The following is a 20,883-nucleotide window of genomic DNA, read 5'->3' on the forward strand; positions in this document are numbered from 1 at the left end:
TGTGGGGCCGCGGGGATCCCTTTGGGGCTGCGGGGATCCCTGTGGGGCTGTGGGGAGCCCTGTGGGGCTGCGGGGTGCAGTGTAGGGCCGTGAGGATCCCTGTAGGGATGCGGGGAGCCCAGTGGGGCTGCGGGGTGCGGTGTGGGCCCGCGGGGAGCCCCGTCAGGCCGCCCCCCCCGCCCCGTTCGGGGCCCGCGGGCCCTTTAAGCGCGGGGGGCGGGGCGGCGGCGGGTGAGCGCGCATCCTCCGGGACCGGGGCCGGGGGGGGGGGGTCCTTGTTTTCCCGGAGGTTCCCGCACCCCCGTGCTGTAGGAGCGGGATCCCCGGCCGGGGGAGGGTCCCCGTTTGCAGCGGCGGGGGGAGGATCGCACCCGCAGCACCCGGTGAGGGTCCCCGGCTCGGCGAGGGTCCCGGTTGCGGAGGGGAGGGGGGTCCCGGGGGCTCCCTGTTGGCGGAGGGGGCGGTGAACAAACACCCCCCCCCTCCGGTTCCCCCCGGCAGCACCAGCTGCTCCGGCCGCTTCCCCGGCGGGGGGGCTCCGCTCCGGGGCTCGGGGGGGCAGGGGGTGGGGGGGGAGGCTCAGGGGTCCGGGGTGTGGGGCGGGGGATGCTCCGGTGTGGGGTAGGGGGGTTGCTCCGGTAGGGGTCTGGCATGCAGGGGGTGTGGGGTGATGCTCTGGTAGGGATCTGCGGTGTGCGGCGGGGGATGCTGCTCCCCCGGCCCCCCCCCGGGATGCTGCTCCCCCTGCCCCCCCCCCCCCCGGGACGCTGCTCCCCCTGCCCCCCCCCCCCCCCCGGGACGCTGCTCCCCCGGACCCCCCGGGACGCTGCTCCCCGCCGGCTCGGGCTGCGGGGCTGCGGCCGCCCCCGTTCGTTCAGCAGCCGGTGTGTCCGCGGCCCCGGGTGGCTCCGGGCTGGCCGCCCCGTGCCCGGCCCTGGGGGAGCAGAGGGGGCTCCTCCGTGGCCCGTTTCTGGCTCCTGCAGCCGCAGCCCCGGGGGGAACGTGCCTGGAGAGGATGCTCTGAGGACGGCTGCGCTCGCTCGAGGGCTTGACGGGGAAAGCTTTGCCTTCCAGGCCCCTCGGAGACAGTCTTGACCCTCGTCGTGGTGTGGAAGTTCATGGTTTGAAGTTCTGCGCTTGCCCCGGAGGAACCGCGCTGCTGGCACCTCGGGCACCCTGCGAGCTGCAACAGGAGAGGAGGTAAAACTGCTCTGTCCGTGCTGCCCACCATCCACGGCAGGTCCTGCTGCTGCTTTGGGTCGCTGAGACCTCCCCTGCACGGGGGCTTTTGGTTTGGTTTGTTGGCCGAAGGGGAGAGAAGGACGCTGGGAGCAGTGCTGGGGGTTTGGAGTTGTGCTTCTACACAGGGATCGTGCTCCCCAAGCGCCTGGGCTCCTCTGAAGCGCTCGGCCCCGCTCCCGTGGGGCCCTCGGCCGTCACGTCTGCACAGACAGGTGGTCGTGCGCTGCCAGGAGATGTGCCGAGATGGGATCGTGAGCCCTCTTTGACCTCCCCTCTGGCATTCCTGGGGTTGCTTCACCGTGGCTCCGCGTTGCTGTAACGCTGCAGCACAGCCCAGGGTGGCCGTGGAATAACTTATTTCTACAGAAGTGGCGTAATTCCTCAGCAGTGCCCCAGCCTGTTGACGTGCGTTTGAGAAGGATTTGCCTGCCGGTGTCTAGTGTCTCACACAACGCGACGCAACCGTTCCCCTCGTGCCATCATGTGGGACGGGTCAGTCCTGGAGGCTGCCGGATGGAACCTCCCCTTGCTCTGAGCAAGGCTTTGGGGTTAAAATCGCTGCCTTCCTCGTGTGCAAGCCCCTCTGGGGCTGAGGGCTGCTGCGGTTGCTTGGCTGGAGGATTACCTCTTCTGGCTGCTCCTCTTGACCATCAGGTCTGTCACCTCCTCTCCTGGGCTGGTGGGACAGCATCTCATGCACCCTCATGGCAGGGAGGTTTGTCCAACCTCCTCATGGCCTTCCTCCTTGGAGGTAAATCACCCATAACTTTAAGATGAGGATGTTGCTGGCTAATGCCCTTCCTCCTCCTCTTCTTCCTCTTCCCACGGGCAGAGAAACCCGATGATGGTTGCACATCTGCTGCTCCTGCTGAATCAGGCTGCCTGGGGCGCCGTGGGGCGGTGCTGCCTTCCCTGCTCTGCTCCAGCCCAGAGGCCAGCAGAGCCACCCCTGGCATCGCTCCCCTCCGGCACAGCCTCGGCCGGTTCCCCTGCCCGTGGATGCTGGGAGGTGGTGGGATGAGCCTTGGAGGCTTCTCTGGCTCGGTGGGCTCCGCTCTTGTGTGAGCAGAGAGGAGAGGCTGGCAGAGGGGAGGGGGATCTCCGTGCTCCCCGACTCCCAGAGATTTCAGGATTCAGTCCCAGCTGGCTCCATCAGAGGAGGAGGAGATATCGCTAAAGGGGAAAACTGCATCCTAGACCTGGTCTTGGTTAAAGGGAGAGCCCCGAGTTTCAGGTACGGCCAGGGTGGTGAGCGGGCAGCTGCGTCCCTGGTGTTTGTCGTCTCTGGGCCAGGCGGGCTCTGCCCGGGGCAGCACTTCGTGTATAACGACCAGCCAGGACACCGCACACCCCGCTGCCGTGGGCACCAGCGACAGCCCAGCCGGGAGCAAAGGGATTTACAGAGGTGGGAAGGCGAGAGGAGGAGGGTTTTGTTGTGGGCTGAGGGGCGGAAGGAAATCTCGGCTTAGCGAGGGAAATGTGAGATTGCTTGGTTGGGGACAGGGCTTCAGCCGCTTCTCTTGGGAGGCTCTGCTATTGTGGGGGGTAAAAACAGACTTGGGACGGGTTGCTTTTTTGCAAGAAACTGTGGCCGCAGAGAGGCAGGTGAGGTGGCACCCGAATGAGAGCAGCCTCTGACCTCCTGTACCAAAAGCTCTATGTTTTTATTATTTATTTTTATTTTTTCAAGAATTATCCAGTTCTTCTTTCAGGGCATTGAAGGAGGATGGCTTTGCTGTATATTCCGATACAGCACACTGCCTCCGAGCCCCAGTCTGCATCCCTGGTGCCCAGTTGCAGCGATGCTTTGTGCAGCATCACTCACCAGTGCACCCAGACCCGCAGCATGCTGAGCGACGCGGATGATGCTCCAGCCCCACACACAGGGCTCCCTGCAACCTGGATGGAATTACTTGGAGAAGAGATTATCTAAGATCCAGTGGATCTTGTCTATTAATTTGTCTTTATTTTCCAGCAGCTGTCAGCACAGGAGGCAAAATATACAATGGGGGAGGGTTTGGAGGGGAAGGAGAAAAACAGCCTGGTGGTATGGTCAGAATGGTGGGAAATGGAGAAAAACTCAGCTTTTGCTGGGGACTGGCACTGCCTGTCTGCTCTTGGGCTGTGGGAAAGAAGAGGGTCCATGTACCCCCTCCTGCACCCAGGTCCTGGCTGGGAGCAGGTCCCCAGCACAGGGCTGGGGCTGGGGTCTCGTTCAGTGAGGCAGCAGCAGGGCTGGAGCCGCGCTCGGGCTGCGCTGGGCGGGCAGGATGCGGCCCCCAGTGTGGTTTATTGGCAGGATTATCCGTTCCTGTGATGCTGGCATCAAGACACAGAGCTGGGGGATCGCATGCTGAACTTGGGGGAATTCGTAGATGCAAGAGGTGGGAAAGGGGTCATTTCTGGCCCATTTTATCTCTTGAAGACATCTCCCTTCAGCACCTGCATCCTGAAACCCTGCCCTGGAAAGCAGCCATCCCAATACTGTTGGGTGGTTTGGGGCACTGTTCTGAGAGCCACTGCGGCTGGAGGAATCCCTCAGCAGCAGCGGAAAAAGACCCAAGAAGCCTTTTCACCCTGGACAAATGTTTTGTAGGCTGCAGGTGACAGGAGGACCCTGTAGTGCATCTGGGCAGGGAGTCAAAGCGTGCATTTAGTGAGGGACTCGTTCAAGGAAGGTGGTTTGACCATTAGATTGAGTCCGAAATGCTGTTCAATTAATATTTCAGTGGGATGGACAGTAAATGAGAGGAACAAAGATTTTTTTTTTTTTCCATTTCTATCTAATTCAGGCAGCCCGTCTGATTTAAGATCTGTAGGGTATAAATAGTACAGGGAGCAAGGAGTACAGAGAGCAATCAGCTTCTCCCACCCTGGGGCTGTGGTGGGTGGTAAGTGGTGGTGGGATGGGAAGAGGACCAGGAGGGGCGTGTAACGCATGAATGCAGGGAATTTCTGTGTTTTCGCCCTATGGCTTTCTCTTCCTCAGCTCAGCTTCTGCGTGTGCTTAAAGCTTTGGTGGGTCTGAGAGCTGGGACTTTTCCAGCACCTTGAGGTGGCAAAGGAAGCTCCCGGGAGGAAGGTGCTTGGTCTCTGTGTGTGTCAGATGTCGGCTGTGGAAGTGGGGTTGTCGGCTCCCTGGCTGGTGCTCTCCCTGTGCCAGCCCAAAGGGATGGGGGATGCAGAGCTGATGGGCTTTTGCTTCTCTTCTGCCAGCAGCTCAGAGCCCCATGTGCCACGCACCCTGCATCGGCATTCCCAAGGGTGCTCCCCATCCTGGTTTTAGCTGTTTTGCCCCTGCCTCCAGGCTGTGCCAGCGGGTGCCAGGCTCCCCTGTGAGCTGCCAGAGGGGCTGCTGCTGCCAGGAGCCTCCCCTCGCCCCAGAGGTGTCGCCTTGCTCCCAGCCCTGCTCGTGACTCGGGGATCTCCCCGGCCCAGCGCGCTGAGGTCAGGCGCTTTTCTGGGGGAGCAGGTGCCTGGGTTTCCTCACGTCATTCCCTGGGATCAGTGGCCAGGGCTTTGAGTGGCATCGATCTTGCTGGAAACCAAGCAACGTCCTGGCCAGGGGCGGCCAGGGCCAAGCTGAGACCCCTTCCCCGCGAGCCAGGACTTCACCGCGCGCCTTGTGCAGCCTCATCCTTCTCTCCTGCCGTTCCCCACTCCCGGCTGGGCGCGTGCTCGTCCCGTGAGCTTCCCCACACAGGATGAGAGGTTCAGCCATGCCCTTCGCAGCCTCTGTTGTTCGGCATCTGTTCCCATTGGATCTCGGCTCCGTTGGCTGCACTGCACCGGGCGGAAGGGAAACATTTCTTTATTAGGGTTGTTTCCTTAAATAAAGCCCTGGCGCGGGCGCTGGGCTGGCTGTCCTGGCTATCTCATGACCAGTGTTGTGCGTTCGGGTTATTAACACCTCATTAGATGTTGGTTCCTCCCCACGGCTCTGGTTCAGCAAATGCCAGTGGCTTTGTCGCTGCTCCTGGACTCCAGCTTCACCAGAGACTCTTTATTCATGGTCTCTTGCGCTTGGGCCGACAGTTTAAATTTCGTTTCTTCTTGAGGTCAGTAGTTTACTTCAACTTTCAGATCTTTCTCCTTGTGTGTGCTGACATGCGTCCCCGTGCGCAGCAGCACAGCTTATTGGGAGCGACTGCCGTGACACCGCTGCCAGCGGCTGGCTGGCGCTCACCAGCGATTGCAGCCTGGGTTTCTCTTGGCCGATCCCCAGAAATCCTTTATTTTTGCCTTCCTTTTTAAACCTTGCCTTGCTTTCCCAAGCGCCAGCAGCAGCCGGGCACCACTCAGCCCTGAGGGGTTTGGAGACTCGTACAGGGAGACAGGAACCTAGTGCCAGCCTGATGTCTTGGTTGCCACCCTGTGGCTTCCCTTTGACACCAAACCTCCTCAGTTTATATGCCCATATTTATATGCCATGTCTGTGCTCTCGTGTAACCCAGGCTGTGGCCCCCGAGCCAGGTCTGGTGTTGGCAGCCGGCATCTCCCGAGGGCTCTGGCTCCATGCTGTGACCCTTGGTGAGCTGGGGATGGCCCTTGCTTTCCAAAAAGTGAGAGCAGATTTGCTGCTTATTTTCATCTCGCGCTTATTTTCATCTCTGTTTCCACCGCTCTGCCCGGGGATGCTGTCGGTGGCATGATAAGTTATTTCGAGAAGTGGGGCAGTGCTGTTAGCATAGAGGGAAGCGGAGACACCGGGATAAAAGGTAAATCTGCACCAATAATTGGGAGCCTGCTTTCTGCTGAAATCAGGTGGATGTGGATGAGCCGGGGAGGTGGTGGCTCTGTGGTCCTGGGAGGGAGGAGCTGCTCCCAGGCTCTGCTGTGGGTCCTGGCTGGGCTGTGATGGACCTGCGGTGAGCAGGGGGGTTGGACATGCAGCAATCCCCCAACTGCCTCAGACCTGCCAGATGCCTCTCCTCGAGGCTTCACTTTTATAAATTGGCCTTTTAAAGTCTGTCATCCCCGTGCAGATGAAAGGGAGATGCTGTGATGCCTCTGTGTGCACATTTCCACGCCTGAGCCTGTCTGCAGAGTGTGCATGGTGAGGCTTTTTGTTTGGGGCTTTATGTTTTCTGAAGTGCCTGTTATTTCTTCCCTTGATTTCTCAGTGTCTGACGTATCCTGGCTCGCCATCTCTCTGGTGCCCTGCTCCATAGCTCTGGTCCCTCCTGGAGAGATGGATGGGGAGAAGCGTTTTCCCAGCACCTGAGGGGTGGGGACACCAGCCCCAGGCTCAGTGCTGAGCTGCTCCCTTCTGGGCCATGCAATTAAACCCACCGCTGCAGGGCTTTCTCTTCTCCCTGAAGTCCCTTTCTGCACTTTTCCCTTTGCATCCTCCCCCATCCCTTGCTCTCACCGTGCCCGCCTGGATCAGCAGGGAATCCTTTTCCTGCCTTTTCCTCCCTTAGCCCAAAGGCTCCTGGCCTGGGGCTCAGTGTGGCGGGGAGCCGGGGCTGGGAATTCTAAAGCCAAGGGCAGTAGCTGCTGCCATAAGCTGAGCCTTTGAATTCTCTGCTTGGTGATGGATGAGTTGGAATTGTGTTTGCTGGCAGGTAACACAGCTTTGCATTTTCTTCTGCTTCCCCACTGTCTCTTGGGGAAATCCAGACGCTGCTCCTAAGCTGCAGGGATGGGTTTTTTTCCAAGCTGGCATGGATCCCTGTGAGCAGGACCTGCTTGGGTCTCGGGGAAGCCCTGCGATGCCGGGGGTCTGCAGGGACGGGAGCTGTGCCAGGGAGCGGTGCCGGTGCTGCGTGAGTCCCCGATGTCCTCACTGCGTCCCTGGCACAGCTGGGACACCGAGCAGCATCCCTGTCTTGGAAGTGGGAAGATGCCACATGCATGGGGCAGAGATGCTGCCTAGGGAAAAGCTGTGTGGGTTTTTGTGAGGCGGCAGAGGAGCCAAAATCCCCTGGTTCTGGCTCTCAAGCAACTCGGGGTTTCTCTTCCCATTGAGCGCTTTTGTTGCCCGAGTGAGTTTCTGTCTGAGGGGGTTTGAGAGCTGCTCCCTGGGTTGGAGATGTTCCCAGAGAGCTCGATGTTTCCTGCTGGCAGGTCATGCAGCGTCTCGTCTCCATAGGGATGGGCTGGGGAAATGGCAACCGGCTGCTGCTGCAGATCGCAGCCTCCGGGCTTGGTCCTGCCTGGGCTCTGGTGGCCAAGGCGGCCGGGGCTGGAGGATGAGGAGCGGGTTACCCAGTCCCAGTGCTTGTCCCAGTCCCCTGGCCTGTGCAATTCATCTGAGCAGCAATTAATTATTGGCGATGTGAGCTGCTGGCGGGTTCCTGCGTGTGATTTATTAGCGGGAGCAATCTCTTGCCAGAAAAGCACTGCTCTGTGAATGGAGAGAGCAAAATCCAGGGGGGGCAGTGACCTTCCTCCCAGAAGCCTGTCTCCCCAGGCACCATCCCTGCTGTCAGATGCCAGGTCTGGAGCCTGGCAGCCTCGGACACCCCTGGGCGCAGCGTTTGAGCGGCTGAGGTGGATGAACCACTGCCCTCGGGGAGGAGCGAGGAGTGTCTGGACACACGGACGTGTTTGGGACGTGCTGGGCATGGCTCTCCGTCGCCAACAGACACACACACTCTTGGCACTGGGAGATGGTTTCTGAGATGCGATCCTTGTTGGGCTCTCCCCAGGGATGTGTTCGAAGCCACCCAAAGCCAGGCAGAGGTTTGGGAAGGGTAGTGTAAAGGCAGAGATGCACACGTGTCCCTGCGAGTCCCGAGGGAGAGGGAGCAACGTGGAGGTTGGGCAACGTGGTGCCTCCCCGTGGGCACAGGGGTCTGGTCCTCAGCTCCCTTCAACTTGTGGTAGGTTCCTGGGTCTGGCTGCTTTTTTTCTCCCCTGTACCCTACCTCCTCATGGGCCTCTGCCGAGGACCTGTCCTGGGTTACCTGTTCCACCTCGGTGGCTGATGCTCAGCACGGAAGGTGAGGGGCAAGGGCTGAGCTCCTCCAGCAGCTCAGCTGGGTCTGAGGGAGATGTGAGCGGGCAAGGAGGGCTCAGCCGCAGCAGGGGGACATGAGAACAGCTGAGGTGTCACTGGGCTGGGGGGTCTGGGCTCTAAATCCTGGGAATGGGCAGCTCTCCCTCACCTGCAGGGAGAGCTGCTGTCCTGCTCAGGCAGGGTGCACGGGCAAGAGAAGTCCTGAGGGCAAATCCCTCTGGGTTCCTCTGGTCAGGGACTCCTTCGTGGTTTTATGAGAAATCAATAACACTTTTGCGTGGTCATAATCATAAAATAAGTACAATTTATGGCTGCTGCAGGGGCCAGGATTTTTCCCAGCATGTGAGGTGGAGAGGGAATGGAGCGCAGGTGCTTTCCCGTGGCGTTTCCCTTTGCTCTGGGGCTGCAAACCTGCTGCTCTATCGTGGCGGGGGGGAACCTCCATTCCTCCTGGGCGTCCTTGCCCATGTCCATGCCCGCGCTCACGCTGTCCCTTTCTCTCGCAGCCGGCAGGTGGAATGGGGCAAACATGAACGGCGATGCCCTGTGCCAGGAGCCCTCCTCCCCGCTCCCCGACTGGAGGGAGTTCTGCGAGCTGCACGCCCAGGCGGCCGCCGTCGACTTCGCGCAGAAGTTCTGCCAGTTCCTGAAGGAGAACCCCCACTACGACACCCCCGGCGCGGAGACCTCCTTCTCCCACCATTTTGCTGCCAACTTCCTGGACATCTTCAGCCTGGAGGTCAGCCGGGTGTTCGTGTCCGACTCCCCCACCAAGTACAACATCGTGCCCTTCGTGGGGCTGCAGAACTGCCACGTCCCCTACGGGCGGGAGGTGGCCCCGAGGAAGGAGGAGACGTCCACCGAGTCCCTGGACAGCATGGACGCCCCGCTGGGAGCCGGGCGGTACCTGAGCCCAGCGCAGCAGGCGCAGGCCTGCAAGGTGTCCTCCTACGGCCAGTCCCGCAGCTCGGAGGACGTCTCCATCCACGCTGCCACCAAGCCCAAGTTCAAGAAAGGCTTCTCCTTGAGGAACATGAGCTTGTGCGTGGTGGACGGTATGAAGGAGATGTGGCACCGCAAATCCTCTCCGGAGCCGGGCGCTGAGGCTGCCCCGGGTGGCCGGAGAGCTGAGAGGGAGCCGTGGCCGGCCGGAGCGGGCAAGGAGCCTGGTGACCCACGGGAGAAATGGACCCACAAGCTGCGCCTGTCCAAGGTGCCCTCCTCCAAGGTGGAGCTGGTGGACATCCAGAGGGAGGGGACGCTGCGCTACATGGTGGCCGATGACACAAACTGTGTGGGGAGCTCACAGTGGCAGAAGTGCCGCCTCCTGCTCCGGAAAGCGGTGAAGGTGGAAGGGGAGAGGTTCCTCCTCGAGTTCTATGTGCCCCCAAAGGTAAGTCCTGGCTTTGCTCCTCTGTTTTAATGAGAAATTTGAGCAGCAGTTGAGCTTTGACATTTTTTTATTTCCACTGCTGAGCTGGGGTGAAATCCAGCTCTGGTCCAGAGGGGCGTTTGGTGCTGGGTGGCCGAGCTGCGAATGGAGGGGACAACGTGACTGAACCCCATCCCACCTGCAGACCCCGGTCACTGCCGTTCACTGTGGCAAAGCCTCCTCCTTCCCCTGCAGCCCTGGGAGAGATGCTGAAGCCTCTGCCTGGTCCCTTGGCCTGTAAATATCGGCAGTCTGTAAAAGATAAAGGAGGAGTTTGATCTCAAATACATCTCTTGGAGCGGCTCAGCTCCGCCACGGCTGCCGCGCGTCGCTCGTAGCCGGCTCTGGGCGCTTCGTCAGCCCAGGGACCGCAGACAGCGGCTGGAAGGAAACCGCCGCCTCCGCGGTGCGCACAGAGCCGGTGTGGTGAAGGTGGTGGGTGGGGAGTCGGCCACACCACAGGGCCATAAACTCGGTTATAATGGAACAACTGCTGCTTTAAAAACATTTGAGAGATTTCCCATAACAGAGTTTTGGGGTTTTTTCAGTATCTTGATTTGCCTTTAAAAATCAATTTTTAAATTATCTTATGGCAACTTTATGAACATTGTCTGCACTTCTGTATAATCACGACCTATCTTGGTTTACATCTTCCTGCCCTCATCCCATTTGGCTTTCCATCAGGCAAATGATTCCGCTGTAAAAGTGGCACCAGGCTGGCACAGCTGGAGGGTGGCTTCGCACTCCAGCAACCACTGCTCTGGTTTTGTGTAGGCCCTACAAAAACTGCAGTCATGTCTTTAAAGGAAGGGGCCCTCCTGCAGAAGACCTTCTTTGTCTCACCGCTGAATTAACGCCTTGTTTTCTTTCCTCCTTTCTGACCTTCTCCTATTCAAACCCCAAGATGGGAAAGTTCCTCGGGGCAGGGTTGAGCTCTGCTCCCCGAGATGCATCTGGAGGCAGCGCTGGGGCTGACAGGAACGGAATGTCCCAGAGGGGAAAAAGCAGTTCCTGTTCTGTCTTGGATTTATATTCATTTTCCCCAAAAATGGGAACTGAACCCGCTGCCTCATCCCACCCAGGGCACCAGGCGCAGGTCTTGGTGACAGAGTCACATCCCTGCTTCCCACAGCCTCGATGCTCCGAGTCCAGAGCAGCCCCGGGGCTCCTTGACAGGAATTCGTTATAATTAAAACAAATATCTAGGGAATTTGTTGCTCAGCGGAGACCGCGAGCAGGAGGTGCCGGCTCCTGCCCCCTCCTGAGGCTGTGGGTGCTGGGGGTTTGGAATTAATTTTTCTTTATTTTAATGTAATTAAAATTCCCTGCACGGTGAAAGCTGCTGCATTGTAGCTGCTCGGCTGAGATGCTGCTCCTGTGCTGGGGTAATGGGCACCTTCCCAGGCTGCTTCCCGCATCGAACCATCCCCGTCAGGCCACACCGCTCTCGCGGCTCCTTCAGGAGAGGGTCTGAAACGGAGAGGAACGAGTGGCCCTGGCACAGCAGCCTGTGCGGGAGAGAGGAGGGTCTGGCACTTAAATGCAGTAACCTCCTCTCTTCCACAGGGCCTCCTCTCGCTTTAATTAAAAGAGCTGGGAGTTATCAGGCACATGAGGGAAATCAATGTTCTCCCCGCCGCGTAATAACGGTGCAGGCTGAGCCGCGATCCTGCCTCTCGGAGAGCCGTGCTGCGTTGTCCCCTGGGAGGATTTGATTTGATTGAGCGACTGTTTTTAATTTATTGATTTCTTTACATGTTTGTTTTTTTTTTTTCCTTTTCCCAGGCTTCCAAGCCCAAGGTGAGCATCCCACTCTCGGCCATCATCGAGGTCCGCACCACCATGCCCTTGGAGATGCCTGACAAGGACAACACCTTCGTCCTGAAGGTGAGAACGGGGCAGCAGCGGGGTCTGTCCTGATGGGGACCCCATCTGTGCCTGCTTCCAGCCTTCGCTGCGGGGATACTCAGTCGCCCCAGGGGCTGCTGCCTTGGTTTTCAGAGATGCCAACGGCGTTAATGCTCCCCTTGGGATCCCTGCCTCTCCTCCCTGGGTTGTGCCCCTCCATAACATGATGCAACCTCCACCTGATGCCTGGGTATCTGGGGACAGAGCTGTTTGTCTGGCTTTCACCAAGGGGCTGTGCTTCTCCATGTCTCCAGGAGATGGGTTAAATTGGTGTCCAGAGGCAGCCTGCACAGGGAGTGCTCTTTGGCGTGGCCGCCTGCAGTTCTGCGACTGCCGCTGCCCCGGATCGGGGCCACAGGGTGACCGTTTCATTGACACAGGCCCTGGGGATCAACCCCCCACATGAATCTGGGGGCACCAAAGTGAACATCTCTCTCTCTCCAGAAAGCGTTTTCCATATAATGCAATTAATTAGCTTAATGCATCCTCCTGCTCCGCCGAAAGGCAGCAGGGGTCACAGCAGCATGGGGCTGAATTTCGCAGGGTCGTGGCTTGGGGTGCAGCGTGCTGCTGGGATGATGGATGTGTCGCTGCAGGTGGGGTTTCTCTCCAGCTGATGTGGTTCTGCCTCTCTGCTTGGGCTGATGGACTCGTGCTCTCCATCAGAGACCCTGGACGTGTTTGGCTGGGAGGTAGCACATGTACTTGGGGGGAGAGCAGTGTTTTGAGGATTTCTGTGTCCTACCTCTGCTAAAAAAACACCACTCTCCCTGCTGCTTCTCCCTAAAAGTGTGTGGCACAGGCAGAGTGTAGAGACTGAGCTTCCCAGCTGAATGAACCTGCTTAAAAACTTAGAAAACTGAAAGCAGAGGAGGGAAAAAAACTTAGACTGGCTTCATGAAAGCCCCTGTGCCTGGTAGCCCATCTGGCTCCAGCACGCATCCTGGGGGAAATCTCTCCCCACCAAACCGGGCTCCTTGTAAGGGTCCTTCTTCTGGCAGCCTCCTCCAGGGCATCGCCCCTGCCCCAGGTGCTTCTTGCTGTTCAGCCTCTGCTGCAGCCAGTGTCTGCACGGACATGGAGACTTATTCTGCTGTTGTCTTCTGTGCCTTAAAGACCAACCTCGTGCTGTCTTCTCTCCAGACTGACCAGCCCAAGGTCCTCCCCAGTTTTCTTGTGGGCCCTGGAGACACTGTACCCAAAATGTATGTGGTGCCATGGCCAGAAGTGGATGGGAAGGATTGCTTCTCCCTTGGTTGCTTCTCTTTTCTGCTTCCTCTTAACTCAGCCCAAGTTGATCCAGTTGCTTTCTCCGTACCCTGATGACGATGTTGAGTCACGCAGATTGTGGGCTGGTGCAACCCCTCGATGCTTTTTGCAGAACTGCTCTGAAGTCACGGTTCCCAAGCCCAGACTCCCGTGGTGATCGGTGTGACCTTGAGCTGGAGGCTGCTCTGGGCTTTTTCTTCTGCCAAACATTTCTCAGCTTCCATGAGTTCATTTGAATTCTCTCCTCACCCTCCAACACCCTTGTGATGTGGTGTCATCCATGAATTGATTAGGCATCTTCTCTTTTCTTTTGTACTATTCAGTCATTGCTGGAGAGCAGCACGCACAGAGAGAGCCCTTGATCCGAAGGAGCTTCTGAGCATGTCCCTTAGCTGTGACCATCGATAACCCGTTAATCATCAATAGCCACTCTTGGGATGTGGCTCATCGATTACTTCTGATCCCATTTTCTAGATTCCCCCCTACAAGTTTCATCTCATCCCCATCTTGCTACCCTGCTTGCTGGAGTGTCCCCTCAGTGTCCAAAGCAATTCCCGCGGGGAACGCTCCGGACCTGCTGGTCTGAGAATGCCTGATGGACCCTCCTGCTGCCGGGGAGCTTACCCTGCGTGGGGTTAATCGATCACAATCGGTCTTTGGGTGAATGGCACTGAGCCCCTCTCCTGCTCCAGCCTCCTGCTGCTCCAGCCCCTGCCCTGCTCTCCCGGCTGTCAGCGCAGGATTGTTCTCCTCTGTTCCCCATCCTTTATTCTTTATAGTTCATTTTCTGCCCAGGCTCTTCTTGCTGGGATGTCTTCTTGCTGCTCTCTTCCATTCCCCGTTTGCTGCCTGGACTCGCAGAGGGGCGAAGCTCTCCTCAAAGCTGGGGTGCAGATGAGATGCTTCCATGGCTTTTCCTCTGCCTTTCCGTATCCGGAGTCGACGCGGAGCCCGATCTCTGCCTTCGCACCCAGCATGGTTACAGTGGATGGGAAAGCCCCTGCCTTGGTCAGCGAGGCCACGCTGCAATAGTTTCTGCCAAATTGCCTAAAATTCAGCAGGCAGCACGTCCCCTGCCCTCAGACACCCAGCACGTGAGATTTTTTTCCATTGCACAAGCAGACACTTGCAAAATATCCCAGCCTCACGTGCACTCCGCTCGCTGTCAGGCTCTGCGTGAGAGAACAGCCCCAGCTCCCACGCCAGCGTCACGCGTTGCCCTCGGAAAGCCAGGGAGGCTCCTTTGCTCCAGTTAAATGAAACTGGGGGATCTCTGCTGCTCCTCCCCACCTCTGCTCGGGGCAGGGTGGCCGCTGTGCAGCCCGGGCCGCAGTGCACGAGGACGCTGGGCACCGCTCGGGGCAGACCCTGCTTATTTACAGGACACTGATTCAGTTGTTTGTGATTAATTTAATTAGCAAGGAGGCTGTCTCAGCTGTCGATGCGATACCTCCCATAGCCAGGGCTGCCTTGCCAGCTCAGGAACAAACTGTAGGGGATGTGGGGAGACCTGCAGCATCGCGTGGGGTGGCGTCTGAGAGCTCTGCCCTGCTGCCCGTGGCTGTGCTGGGGCTCCTGGGTCCCCCCCGGCCCCAGAAGGACCCAGCTCCTTTGGGTTTGCTATTTCAGTGGCTGTTTTGCATACTGGTGATTTAGTTTTTCCCCTTGTTAAAGTGGGTTTCTCTCCCACCCTGCTGCAAACAGAAATCGGAAGCCTTGTGGGCCAGCAGGCAGAAAAGGTGACAGAGGAGGGGGTTTAAACTCCTGGGTTTAGGGGTCTGGAAAGATTCTGGGGCAGTGAGAGGGAGCACAGTTCCCACTCTGCCTGTGCAGAGCTAGTGTCTGGGGGACACTGAGGCACCCCAGAAGCGAGGGATGCTGTTTGCGCTGGTGCTTGGTGCCGTGCGCCTCTGATGGCACTGGTTTTGCTTTGGAGGCTGTAAAAAAAGCTGTGGTTTGCTGATAACAGCAGGGGTTGTTCTCCAAGCCCTAGGTCTTGTCACTCTTGGATACGTCAGGGCATCCCTGTGGGTCACCCCCCAGCATCCCTGGGGTGGGATGGGGGTATCCCCTCTCCCGTTGAGCTGAGGCATCGCTTAGCAGCAGCGGGTGACTTGGGGGTCCTGGGTTATGGGGTTGCTGTACCCCATGGGGGGCACGGGGACCGCAGCCTGACATTGTCCCACGTCACCTGCAGGTGGAGAACGGGGCTGAGTACATCCTGGAGACCATCGACTCCCTGCAGAAACACTCCTGGGTGGCAGATATCCAGGACTGCATCGACCCCGGGTAAGGTGCTGTGCGGGGCCGGGCTCAGCGCTGCGGGGGGGACTCATCCGGAGCACGGATCGTTACCCCAGGGCAACTTCGGCACCTGGGGTGTTAGAGAAAGCCCCTAACTGGTGTCAGCGGAAGCCTGGAGGTGACGTTAGCAGCCTGCACGTGCCAGAGGTGCGGCCGCAAAGGGCACTGCCTGCTTGCTCACCCAAGGTGCCCAAGCTGGCAGAGGCAAAAACCTCAAGCAAACTGGGAACAGTGGCCTGGAGAAGCTCCAGCTGCCCCCAGGCTGCCTGTGCCCCCATTCTGCTCAAGAGATGCAGTGTGGTGCTGCAGAGCTGGTCACGGAGGAGGCTACGACTCGCAGGGAGGCTGCACTGATGGACTGCAGATCCGTGCTCCTTCAGCTCCTTCTGCTGCTATGTAAAATATATAACTCGAGAAGCGATGCTGGGGCTGGGCTGCTGGCAGAAGTGAGGCTTGGAAACAGGGCCCTTTTTCTCCCAGTGCGTGCTTCAGGGCTGGTTTTCCAGCTGGAGCCAAGCGCCGCTGCCGTGCTCACCTCGCGCTGCTGCAGGAGCTGCCGGAGCCCTGCGCCAGCCCCTCGCGCCGCCGGCAGCCGCCCAGCCTTTTATGTTTGCTTAGCACCCAGCACAGTCCCACTTTGGCCTCCGGACGTGACTGTAAAGCAAATAATAATGAACTCCAGAGCAAATAATAATGAGCTGTTTAATACACTGACACACACTTGGTGCCAAGAACGAATTTTCAATCAGTTCCTGATGCTCTTGCCAAGGGCTGCGTGCGGGAGCTGCTGTCGGAGCGCCCAACAACGGCTTTTCTGCAGAGCGCTGCTGGTTTGGGTTTCCTCCCTCCCTTCTTGTTTTTAGGCGGCTGCAGCTGAATGGCTCCCAATGGCTGATTCACTTATTGGCCGCTAAATAATTCAGCAGCTCCCTCGTGAGCCGTTACCACTAATGCAGCTTCCTCGCTGCCTGCGCCCGCGTGGCCATCGTTAAGCAAGAGCAGCCGAGCGCCATGGGCAGCGCTGGGATAAAAATAGACTGTGGAGCCAGCGGGAGGGCTTGCGCTAGAAGGGTGCAGGAGGGCACAGCAGCGTGGGGCAGCGGGATGCTCTCCATGGGGACTGTGCTGCTGCAGCCCCCCTGCTCAGCTCCCACCCGCTGTTCTTGCTCTGGGCCTCCTGGCTTGGGTTTCGGTGTGTTTTGGGGACGTCATTCCTCTGGGTCGGTAATTCCCGTTGCGGAGGGTGAAAGTGAAAGCGCTTTGAGGTGGAAGTTGGTGGTGGGAGTGTGCACGTGCACGGGGATGTCTTGCAAAGCAAAGCATTGACAGCCAAACCAACAAGGTTGCAGCAAAACACTGCAGCGAGCCCAGCCCGGGTCACCCAGGTCAGAAAGGCTTTTGGGGATTCAATCCCCCCACACTGGCTTCTCACCCCTAAAAGCCCTGGTGTTTTGCCAGCTGCTCCAACTCTCAGTGCTGCGGGTGCTTTCATCCCTCTGGGAGGAAGCGAGGAGCCTTGGGATGCGCTTCAGATCACAGCTGGGATTTCGTTTGGTCGAGTCCCCGCCGCATGCCCATGAGCAGAGGGGCCACGTGTGCCCGTCTCTGCAGCCTGGCAGCAGGATCGTGACCATCTGCTCTGTGCTTTCCCCCAGGGACAGCGGGGATGACATCGAGCTGGCATCCTGCGCACAGGGAGCGTGTCTGCCGGGCCGGGTGTCCTCCTGCAGCTGTGAGTTCCTGGCTGACGGTAAGGACCCGCGTCTGGGAAGACACCCACTGTGGGGGTGAGCGCCTCGGGATGCCAGTGCAGGGCTCAGGGGACCAGATCCCACCAGTGAGAAAGGGAGGAAGCCTGAAGTGGGTGTCTGTGAGGATGCATCTTCCTTTCCTCTTCCTTCTGCTTGCCCCCACCCCAAGGAGATGGCCCCCGCTTTGATGAAGACATCAGCATTGCTCCCATCCATCCTGATGCATGCAGAAAATCAAGCCCCTGTCTGCAGGCCCTGGGGTCTCCGGGTCCCAGCAAACATCTTTTTGCCTGCGCAGCCCCATCCTGTTTCCATCCCTGGTCAAGATGCATCCATGACCCCTACCCTGGTCATACTGGAGTAAGAAAACCCTGTGCAGGCTGAAAGGGAGTGCTGAAAGGGAGCTGTGGCAGAGCTGTAACCTGGCCCCAAGATGTCTCCAAGAGCCCAGGATGCTCCAGCACAGCGTCCTTCTGAACCGGGCAGCCCCTGGCCTTATCTGTCGGTGCTGCGTGATGCTGAGCCATGAGCCCATCCCTCCACTAATTCCCTTCCAGATGTGCCCAGGCCGCCGGACAGATGTGCCCTGCCCAGCGCTCACAATGCTGCCACGGCCACCGCCGTCCCTGCGCCCCATGGGCGGGGCAGGGACTCCCTGGGGGAGCTGCTCACCCATGTCCCACTGGAGAGCTTCCTGCAGACCCTGGAGTCGTCCCCCGCCACCGGTGGGCAGCTCGCAGGTACCGTCCTGCAGGATGCGGCCCCAGTGCCTGGATCCTGCACATGCACAGAGGGAAGGAGGAAGGGCTGGGAGAAGGCAGTGCTGGGATGCTCCTAAAACCCTGCTGTCCCTGTGGCCAGGGGACGACAGCAAGGCGGAGGCGGAGATCAACCTCTCTGACTTCCCCTGGTTCCACGGGACTCTCTCGCGGATCAAGGCGGCTCAGCTGGTGCTTTTCGGAGGAGCGCGGAGCCACGGCTTGTTCGTCATCCGGCAGAGCGAAACACGGCCCGGGGAGTACGTGCTGACCTTCAACTTCCAGGGGAAAGCAAAGGTGAGCATGCCCTGCTTCACCCTGGGTATCAGTGCCAGCCCTGCCCAGCACCCCAGTGACCCCAGACACCGCGGGGAGCTGCACCCTGTCAGGGCATCCCCTGGGGCCGCCTGCCCCTGCTCCCCAGGAGCCAGCGCCAGCCTGCCCAGCCCCACCAGCACTTTCCTAGCTGGATCAGTGCCTGCTACACAGGCATAAAGGCAAATACCTGACAGGAGCCCCGGTGTATCTGGCACATCGTTCCCTGCCCTCGTCTGCTCCACTCAAGGTCCCAAAGTACGTGGGTAAAACCAACCCACGTGTAGTTTTGTGCTGGGTCCCTTCTCCCAAGGGTGCACGCTGCAGGGTTGAGGTGGAACTGCCTGATCTTATCACCGGTCCTGCGAGAAGCAGTGCTGGTGGCTGTGGGCTTCCGTGTCACTAGGATTGCACCCACCTGCTCCAGCTGCTTCTGAATGGTGCTGGTCACCAGGAGAGGGGACAAACTTCTGGGGCTGCAGCAAGTGGGGTTTTGCAGGAAACATCCTGCAATGGGAGACCCTCCGGACCAGGCAGGGAAAAAAATCCAGTCCTTTTATGAGCAAAACCCTGTCAGCTGATGGAGTTGACTCCTCTGACTGCAAGGGTGGGTGTCAGCCCCGCGGTCCCTGCTCACCCGCTGGCCCCTGCCCTTGCAGCACCTCCGCCTGTCGCTGAACGAGAGCGGGCAGTGCCACGTGCAGCACCTCTGGTTCCAGACCATCTTCGACATGCTGCGCCACTTCCACACGCATCCCATCCCGCTCGAGTCGGGCGGCGCGGCCGACATCACGCTCCGCAGCTACGTGGTGGCCCAGAGCCCGCTGCCGGGTAGGTGCCGGGGCCGCCCCTGCCTGGGGAGGGTCAGACTGGGCTGGGGTTTTGTGTGAACCTAAAAGGATCTGATCCCTGGGACTCCTCCACTGCCCACGTCGGTGTGTGCGGCTCTGGAGAAGCCCCAGGGTGGGCATCGTCCCATCGAAGGCAGCGCCAGGGGGACCCGTGTGTCCCTGGCTGTGGGGTCAGAGCATCCTGCTCTGCCGGGAGACGAGGAGGTTGGGGAAGGACAAGGTCAGGGACGGAGAAGGGTGGGCGTGGGAAGGTGCCAGCAAGGGAGGCGTCGGCACTGAAGGCGTCAAGTTCCTTTCTCCCCAGCAGATGCCGGCCCCCCACCAGCGCTGGTGTCGCAGCCGCCGGGCTGCCGCATCGACCTGCCGCCCCCGCACTACTTCTGCAGCTCAGCACCCGCCGTCCCACCCGCCCCGCTGCCCGCCGAGGGGGTGGCTGTGGCCCCCGCCGTCCCCGCTCCCTACCACCGTCTGGAGGGCGCCCTGGGCCCCCAGAGCCGCAGCGACAGTGCCGAGCGCCGGCCGGAGCCCCCGGCCGCCAACGCCGAGGACTATCACGAGGCTGACGGTGCCCGGAGCCGGACCCGGGCCGTGGAAAACCAGTACTCCTTCTACTGAGCCCTCCATGCCCAGGGAGAGGATGGCGGGGGAAGCACCCCTCACTGCTGCCCCGGCCTCACCGCGTCCTCCTGCCACCACCAGCAACCTGGCCGGGGTGTCCTCACTCCCTGCCGCTGCCGGAGCCACCTGAGGGGAAGGCGATGACCCACCTGGACCCGGGGCCAGCACCGAGGTTGCAGCCGTGCTGGGTTTGGTGGGCTGAAAGCATCAGTGCCATTTTGGAGTTTGCAGCCTCATCCCTTTACCTCCAGACCAAGAATTCTGAGGGCTGAGCCTGGCTCCCAGGGGATGCTCCTCCTGGGATGGCGGCACGGAGCAGCGATGGCCTCGTTCCTCCAGCCAAAGCACCTCGGCACATCCGCTCTGGGGTGAGAGCCCTTCTGGCACCGTGGCCGAGGGGCTCTGTCGTCTCAGGATGGCAGGGAAAGAGCAGACCCCTCGGGGAGGCTTTGATCCGTGCGCCTGAGCGCCCTGCTGCAGCGGCACGAGGATTTGTCCAGGCTGCCTTCAGGCTCCCGCTGGGACACACGTTTCACCCTCTGCCAGGAGAAGGTATTTTCCAAAGCTTAATGCATCACATTTGAGGAAAGGTTTTCCTGCTGTCCTGCCCTTCCTGTCTGTTTATCCCTCCTCTCCTTGATGTACCCCTGGAGGCATTTCTCCTTCCTGAAGGAGCTGAAACTCAGCTCAGAGCAGCCCATGCACCAACCAGAGTCCAAATGCTCTTGGTCGATGGGTTTAACTTGGATCTGCTTCCTTCACGCACACAGTGAATGAGGGGGAACTCCTGGGTGCAGCACAGACATTGTCACCTGTGTTCTCCACTGTGGTCCCAGCAGGCCAGGTGGAAGCGCTGCCTCACAGCTCTGCAGGCATTGGCTGATTTGTCACCTTCAGGGATGGGAAAAGGAGGGGGAAGCAATGAGCTGCAAGCAAAAATGTTTATTTGTAAATAGGGAAGAGTGGAAGAGTTTACTGTTCTGTAGAATAAAATACTTTTATTTAAAAAAAAACCAAACAGCTTTGTGAAACAAATGGGAAATTTGAGTTCTGGTTTTAAAATAAAACCACTTGAAAAAGGACAGCACGTGAGCCTGGGGCTTTGCTGGATTTGGGGGGAAAAAAGAGAAAGAGGGAGGATGCTGTGATGTCGCACGTGTGGGGACTCTTGTTGCTCTCTGGAGGCGGCTGGGCTGGGCTCAGGCTGCCTCTGCCCCACAGAGTGTGCAGAGGAGGGAGGAGGGGGGTGGTTTTCCCACTGGAGGATGTGTCCGGGCCACCCAGGGCAGCGTTTCCTCTCCTCCCAGGCTGTTTTTTTCGTTGTCTGGTCTGTCACTGGTGTGAGGTGGAACCTGAGCGAGCAGCCCTGGGCAGGGCAGACGGCCCTGGCTCCCCACAGGCCGGGCAACTCCTAGCAGCCCCGTCCTGGTGCCCCCTCCTCTGCCTTTGTCTCCTGGCAGCTGCGCCTCGC

The 20,883-nt window shown here is 59.4% G+C and overlaps 1 protein-coding gene across 2 annotated transcripts; it reads left to right on the forward strand.

Moving 5' to 3' along the window:
• The first annotated feature begins 311 nt into the window (after positions 1-311).
• Positions 312-20,494, forward strand: SH2B2 (SH2B adaptor protein 2). 2 transcript variants are annotated; one of them, XM_069873847.1, is made up of 10 exons: positions 312-383; positions 1,075-1,200; positions 8,713-9,599; positions 11,424-11,525; positions 15,013-15,104; positions 16,775-16,869; positions 17,428-17,610; positions 17,732-17,925; positions 18,603-18,774; positions 19,099-20,494. In XM_069873847.1, exons 3-10 carry the CDS (start codon positions 8,736-8,738, stop codon positions 19,407-19,409), a joined length of 2,013 nt encoding a protein of 670 aa, XP_069729948.1. In that variant the 5' UTR covers positions 312-383; positions 1,075-1,200; positions 8,713-8,735; the 3' UTR covers positions 19,410-20,494. The 2 variants fall into 2 exon arrangements, with proteins under 2 accessions (XP_069729948.1, XP_069729949.1); XM_069873848.1 differs by having other exon boundaries at positions 19,102-20,494.
• Positions 20,495-20,883: the final 389 nt, after the last annotated feature.

Source organism: Phaenicophaeus curvirostris, chromosome 21 (assembly GCF_032191515.1).
Source record: "Phaenicophaeus curvirostris isolate KB17595 chromosome 21, BPBGC_Pcur_1.0, whole genome shotgun sequence".
Taxonomy (NCBI): Eukaryota; Metazoa; Chordata; class Aves; order Cuculiformes; family Cuculidae; genus Phaenicophaeus; species Phaenicophaeus curvirostris.